Source organism: Oculina patagonica, unplaced genomic scaffold, assembly GCF_052425735.1.
Source record: "Oculina patagonica isolate OP01 unplaced genomic scaffold, crgOcupat unplaced652, whole genome shotgun sequence".
Lineage (NCBI taxonomy): Eukaryota > Metazoa > Cnidaria > Anthozoa > Scleractinia > Oculinidae > Oculina > Oculina patagonica.
The window spans coordinates 2,293-9,999 of record NW_027558529.1 but is presented as its reverse complement, the minus strand read 5'-3'; the positions used below and the strand labels follow the sequence as shown (position 1 = coordinate 9,999).

At 39.0% G+C, this 7,707-nt stretch overlaps 1 protein-coding gene across 1 annotated transcript; it reads left to right on the top strand.

Moving 5' to 3' along the window:
* Positions 1 to 285: 285 nt before the first annotated feature.
* LOC144641066 (dynein axonemal heavy chain 8-like) lies at positions 286 to 2,806 on the top strand. The gene is made up of 4 exons (XM_078500120.1): positions 286 to 412; positions 964 to 1,082; positions 1,927 to 2,129; positions 2,661 to 2,806. Exons 1-4 carry the CDS (start codon positions 344 to 346, stop codon positions 2,804 to 2,806), a joined length of 537 nt encoding a protein of 178 aa, XP_078356246.1. The 5' UTR covers positions 286 to 343.
* The last annotated feature ends 4,901 nt before the right edge of the window (positions 2,807 to 7,707 follow it).

Genomic DNA, 7,707 nt, shown 5'->3' with positions numbered 1-7,707 from the left:
CGCGGGAAAACGTGCAACCAGTGCAAAGCGCGGGAAAACGTGTAACCAGTGCAAAGCGCGGGAAAACGTGTGACCAATACAAAGCTCGAGAAAACGTGCGACCAGTGCGCAAAGCGCGGGTAAACGTGCGACCAGTGCAAAGGGAAAACGCTCGTTAGCCAACTTAGGATAACTTTTCGTTTTGCATCTGATTGGTTGGTGGGGGAACCAGCTTCATTCTGATTGGTTACAGCAGGTTTGTAGTAATTACTGCTGTAGTAAGTAACGACTTGTGATTGGTTCCACTCAAGGTGGCGCGGCTCTTGATCTGAAGGCCGTCCAACCCAAACCTGGCAAGTGGATCATGGATATGACCTGGTTGAACTTAGTAGAGCTTAGCAAGTTACCTCAGTTCTCAGGCATATTAGATCAGGTGTGTTAGCAACTAGGCAGCTAGACTAGTAAAACAAAAGGAGTTATTTGTAGATAGATGTAAGTGCTTGTAAGAACTTTCATTTGCATTCGTTGTGTACTTTTACTGGGACTCACTTAGATTAATCTTGTTCGCACGTCCCAGAGCATAAGGTCTGTGTCATCTCCTTACACCGGACTCCCTCGTTCGTCATTTCCTTTGCTTACCTTCAGAGCCATCCGACATCATTCAGAACTCTCGCCACCGTGCGCTTCAGCGTTTGATTTTGACCTAACCGAAAGCGTATCAACGAGTATTGTAATTGTGTAAAGTTTATGATAGCCTTTTTGGCTTAGCTGAATAACACGCTTGAGAGCCCAAAGTTTACTGAGATATTATGTGGTATTAACAAAATATGAAGGGCGAAACGTCGACTGAGACGAGATGAGTAGTCCTGTAAACATTAAAGACAGCTCTTTAGGTTTCGCGCTCATGATCACTGAACTCATTTCCTTGCCACTGAGGTTTCCTGCCTGTACGTTAGGTTCTAACTAGCACAAGTTATCTTGTAGGTTCGTCGAAACGAGTCCGGCTGGAAACAGTGGTTCGACAACGATGCTCCTGAAGAGAGCCTCATCCCTGATGGCTACGAAATCTCACTGGATACCTTCAGGAAACTTCTGCTAGTCAGGTCAGACAGACTGTGCAATCCCTTGTACCTTATTATGGGAAATTAACGCTTATGTTTATTAAGGTATTTGAAATTTACCCGATTTCAATTAACGCGAATTGAAGTAGAAATTACTTCGTAATAATGAAATTAACACAAAAGAGGGGATAACATTTCTAACTGAAAGAAATTAACGCGACGTATATAAAGAAAAAACACTTGTTGAGACAACAGGAACAAGTAGGCGTATAATCTTAAACGGAAACAATGGTCCTTGTTCTTTCCCCAAACGTAAGGGTTAGAGCGGTTTTCACTTGAGTGTCGAAAGTAAATTGCGTTTGCTTTGGTTTTGCATTACTACGCTCAGTGATTGGCTTAAAAATCTCGCGCCACTTTATCAGCCAATCCGGAGTAAAACCAAAACCAATCGTGACTAGCTCGCGCACGTTTTCCCGCGCTTCGTGCCAGCTACATGTATTTGCTTCGAGTTTTGATTGGTGCACTGGATTGTCTGTGTCCTTTGTGATTGGCCAGAGTAATTACTTTGATTTTGGTTTTACGACACTCAATTGAAAACTGCTCTAAGCAAAGGAATCTGAGCGCTTCGAGCGTTCTTCACAGTTTCAGTTATACCGGCAGACTTCCACCTTGTTAAAATAAAGTTTTTCCTTGGAGTCGAGAACATCTGTACTGTATCAAGAAATTGGGGTCAAGTTAATGGAAATTGAGGTCACAAACACTTACGCAACACTTAATAAACGGCACGTAAATTAACGTTAACAAGCGTTAAATTCCTATAATAAGGGTCTATCCTCATGCCTAGTTGACTTGAGCAACACTAAAACATGGTGCTTTTCACATACAGATCATGGTGTCCTGACCGGACGCTGCACCAGGCCCGTAAGTACATCGCAGACACCATGGGTGAAAAGTACGCTGAGGGTGTGATCCTGAACCTTGAGGCCACCTGGGAGGAGAGCAATCCTCAAACACCTCTCATTTGCTTCCTCTCCATGGGCTCTGATCCTACAGGCGCCATCGAGAACCTCGCTAAACGCAAGGGAATTGGTACGTTAGAAAACTAAATCAGGAATCGATCTTTTGTGTAGTCCTGGTACCTGCCAAAGCATTCCTTTAAGAGCGCGTTTTTACCCACATTTTTGGAATAAGAATGGGTGGTATCGAATACTAGGAATAATTCGGATTGCAAGCATTAAAAAGATAAACATTAAATAAACATTGCGTAACAAATGCGAGGGCCGACGAAGAGGCTGCCATTGCAGCCATTATCGCAGCAATGATTCTATTTAATAAAGAGGAGGAAGAAAGTATGGAGACTGTTATGGATTTGCCGAATGTTCAGGCAGTGCTATTCACAAGGGAGAGGAGACACATCCCTCGAGTCACGGGCTATGCCGTCCGCCATCGTGGATGTTCATTCTGCCCCTGGGAGCAGAATGGATGGAATGGCGTTCTGTCTATTCCGGAATTGGAATGCGGAATAGAAAAACGCGCGCATTTCACATTCTGGTTATTTTTATTCCAGAATTGTGATTTAAAAAAACTCACCCTAAGTGTAATTGTTTGGTGTTTTTGCAGAGTGTCGAGCAGTGTCCATGGGTCAGGGACAGGAGGTGCACGCCAGGAGACTTCTTCAACAGTCTATGGCCGGTGTAAGTAATTATTATGTCGTCTTGGTGTGCATTACGGTTTATTGGACTGGTACGGGCAAGATGGCGGAATAGACGTGTCCGTAAGAGCTCCGCACTTATTAGCTAATTTAAACCTAATGTTGCCCATGTTGGATGATATTGTCTATTCATCCAAGAAATCTATTACACTAAAGCGAACATCAACACAGAGAAGCGATTCTAGCGCGTCTGAATCGAGCTCTCCGTCGGATAAGCGACTCAGGAATACGAAGCACATTGAACTGGAAGGCGAAGTCCAAGAAGTCTTCGAAGGAGCAGTCGAAGCCTCGCTTGCCGTAGATATGTCCGAAATGATGGCAGAGAAGCTCGACGAAATATTGGCCAAGCTGAATAAGCTTGACAGCATCGAAACAACTCTAAATAATCTTTGTTCAAAGATGGCCACAGTGGAAAGTGACGTATCGAAGCTGAAAGACGGCGCACGTGTTACTGATGGTAAACTGGAGAAGATGGATAACGGTTTACAATGGATGAATACAGAAGTCGAAGACTTGAAATTGAAGATAACGCTTCTTGAAACAGCTAAAAAAGATCTACACACGCAGCAACTTTATGCAGAAGCTTATAGCCGAAGGGAAAATTTGAAATTCTTTGGACTAGCTGAGAGAGAAACAAAGAGCAGCTCAAATAGCAGCGAGGTGATCAACACGCGTAATATCCTATTTGAGTTCCTGGAAAAAAGGCTTGGCCTTGAAAACCCAGAAAAAGAAATAGAGTTACAAAGAGTTCATCGCATTGGAAAACCAACTGCTGGAAAAACGCGACCAATTATCGCAAGATTTCTTCGCTTTCAAGATCGTGAGATGGTATTAAAAGCTTCCTTTCGTCTACAAGATCCGGAGATCAAAGTGCTGGAAGATTATCCGCAAGAGATTATCGAACGCCGACGAAAACAGATGAAAAAGTTAAAGGATGCCAAAAAGAACGGTATGAAAGTCTCATTTAGTAAAGCCGAACCAGATAAACTCTATATAAATGGTAAATTCATTCCAATGTAAAGCTCTGTTTACGTTCGGACGCGTCTTTTAGGTCGCAATTCAAATGGTTTATGAATTATTATTGTTAGCCGCGGGCCAAAGAGCAAAAATTGTAAACATGGGCTAATAAGTATCGAACGGAGTTCTGAATGCTTGATGGAGTTATCTTTATTTCATCTTGCATTCTTCGAGGGGAGCTATGTGTTTGTTTATTTATATGTGATTTTTTGTTGCATTTTAGTTAGTTTCAGTTTAGTGAGATGTTTTTTCGCTGAGATCACACAATTGGGCACTATACGAAGAAATTTTCCCTATGTATTGTACTCAAAACAGTCATTAATCTATTTATTATGGGTGTTCTTGTTTCTTCAGCCTTCTGTCGTTTATTCAAAATTTAGCTTTCAGATTTGGATCTTATTATTTATGCATGTTTAAAATATGTCAGCTTGTTTAAAAATAATTTCTTTGAATGTAAGGGGAATTAGCAACTTCAAAAAAAGGCGCACTATCTACACGTGGTGTCGCAGAAAGAACGCAGACGTAATTTTTCTACAAGAAACGCACTCAAGTAAAACAACAGAAACACAATGGAAAAATGAATGGGGCGGAACAATGCTTTTTTCACACGGCAGTCCGAATTCATGTGGGACCGCAATACTTATAAACAACAAGGCCAATTGTACAGTGCTTTCCACAACTCCGGATCCCTCGGGGCGCTTTATTATTTCTAAAATACAAGTCGATGACAAAGTTTATGTTCTTGTTAATATTTATGCACCAAACAAAGATAAAGATTCGGTCCAATTCTTTAACAAATTGCACACCTTGCTTCAAACTGAAAATTTAGATTCTGAGGAGAATATTATTTTAGGCGGTGATTTCAATTGTCCTTTAAACCCAACTCTAGATAAACGAGGGGGCATTATGATACCAAGAAAATCGGTCGTGAGTAGCATAGAATGTTTGCAAAATGAACTCGATCTGATTGATATCTGGAGAGTGCAAAATCCTCAGACAAAAAGCTTCACTTGGAGTCAAAACTCACCGACAGTACTGTGTCGTCTAGATTTCTGGCTCATCTCTAACAATCTTTGTGATTTTGTCAATTCCACTGACATTATACCTGCGATACGAACTGACCATGCGGCAATAAGTTTAATTCTCGGTAAAGTTGGAGAGGTAAAAGGACCTGGAATGTGGAAAATGAATGTCACACTTTTAGATGACGAAGAATATCTGAATTACCTAAGTGTTAATATTCCAAAATGGAAATCAGAGGGCGAAAAAGAATTATCAAACAAACGCTCGGTTTGGGATTGGATCAAATACAACATCAGAAAACACAATATTAAGTACTCTAAAGACAAAGCTAAACAGAGAATCGACAAGGAAAGAATAATTCAACAGGAATACAAAGAAGCAACTAGGCAGTTTGAAAATGATCCAAGTGATTTGAACAGATGTTGTCTGAATGAGATTAAAGAAAAACTGGAATTATTGTATGAAGAGAAAACAAAAGGAATAATTGTACGAGCAAGAGCTCGCTGGCATGAGCACGGAGAAAGAAGTACTAAATACTTTTTAAATTTAGAGAAAAGAAATCACGTCAAAAAACATATTAGAAAGCTGCTAATTAGCGGCGCGATTACAACTGATCCTTACCGTATACTTACCGAACAGAAAAATTTTTATCACAACTTATACAAAACAAGTTCGACAGACACCGATTCTATCAAGTCGTTTTTAGATAATTTAAACATACCTCAATTGTCTGAAGATCAAAAGCAATCATGTGAAGGCCAAATTACAATTGACGAATGCAAACGGATTTTAGAAACTTTTCAAAACAACAAGTCCCCTGGAAATGATGGAATACCTATCGAATTCTATAAAAGCTGTTGGAATCTTATTTGTGAACCGTTCATTAATTGCGTAAATGAGTCCTTTGAAAATGAAGAAATGTCCAACTCCCAAAAGCAAGCTGTTATTACTTTAATAGAAAAACAAGGAAAAGATCGCACGTTAATGGAAAATTGGAGACCCATCTCGCTTGTCAATGTCGATGCCAAAATAATATCGAAAGTAATTGCTTCTAGACTTAAAGAGGTCCTACCTCACATTATTCACTGCAATCAAACCGGTTACGTTAAAGATCGTTATATTGGTGAGACGGTAAGATCGATTCTTGACATCATGGATTTCACGGAAAGAGAAAATATACCTGGTCTGTTGATATTCATAGATTTTCGAAAAGCTTTTGATACTTTAGAATGGAACTTTTTGTTTAAATGCCTGGATGCTTTTAATTTTGGCCCTGAATTCAAGCGTTGGATTAGTACTTTTTATAAAAATATTCAAAGTTGTGTGATAAATAATGGAATGTCATCAGAATACTTTAATCTTACACGTGGAGTCAGGCAAGGTGATCCTTTGTCTCCATATCTCTTCCTTTTAGCTGTCGAGAGTTTAGCGATTGCCGTTAGGGAAAACGAAGAAATAAAAGGAATTGCAATTGAACGACAAGAAACTAAACTTTTACAATATGCCGACGATACAACTGCTGTTCTTTCTGACATAGAGTCAGCCCACAAACTTTTTCAGTTATTGGACAAATTTAGAAAACTCTCAGGTTTAAAGGTCAATAGTTCAAAGACAGAGGGACTATGGTTAGGCTCTTTGAAAGGAAATGAAATGAAACCGCTTGGAATCAAATGGCCGCAAGATCCTATAAAAGCACTCGGGATCTTCTTCACATACGATAAAAAACTGCTCTTTTTAAAGAACTTCTCAGAAAAACTCGACAAGATAAAAAAATTGATCAATATCTGGTCTTCTAGAGGTTTATCTCTCTATGGAAAGGTTACTATCATCAAAACTTTGCTCCTACCGAAGGTTGTTTACATATCCTCTTTGTTACCTACCCCTGAAAATATAATTAAGGAACTAAACCAATTGATATACAAATTTTTATGGAAGGGTAAAGACAAAGTAACCAGGGTATCTGCGATAAATAACTATGAGGAAGGAGGAATCAAAATGGTTGATATTGAAAGCACGATCAAATCTCTCCGCCTCTCCTGGATGAAAAGAATCTTTAATGATAATTCCGGCACATGGAAGAAATATTTAGAATATCTTCTAACGAAGGAAGGTGGCTTCTATCTTTTCAATTGCAACTATAACATTAAAGATTTAACTATAAATTCTCAATTCTATAGAGAACTATTGAAGTGGTGGTCTGAATTTCGCACAGAAAATGCAGCTGACACCAATTGGAAAAACTTAATTTGGAATAACCACGAAATAAGAATAAACAACAAACCAGTTTTCTATAAAAGGTACTTTAATTATGGAATTCGGACCGTGGAAGATCTGCGCTTTGATCTTGACAATATTGATTCCTATGAATTACTTGCGAAACATATAGAGAAGACGAACTTTCTGGAATGGACTGGTCTACGCCATTCTGTACCGCCCAATTTAAGAAATACCAATTTTGTTCCAGATTACGCAGAACTGAATCCATCTTTTAAGATTGACGGCTGCCTTTTCGATGTTACTAAAAAGAAATCAAAGGATTACTACTCTCTTTTTGTCCGTAAAAAGGCACGCTTTCCTAATATTGCACAAAAACTTAAGTGTGAATTTAATTTATCCGATGAAGCATTGAAAAAAGCATTTTTTCTTCCTCATTCAGTTGCTTTTGAGCCATATGTCAAGGCCTTTCAGTTTAAGGTATTAAACTCGATACTTTATACAAATTCAAAATTACATAAAATCGGTTACATTGAAGATGATCTGTGTTCTTTCTGCAAACGGGAATCAGAGACAATACAACATTTCTTTTTTGACTGTTCCTACTCAATTTCCTTTTGGAAGGATTTTGAATCATATTACTTAACTTTGACAAAGCAACAAATACATCTCAATTTGAAAGATGTTGTAGTCGGTGTTCTA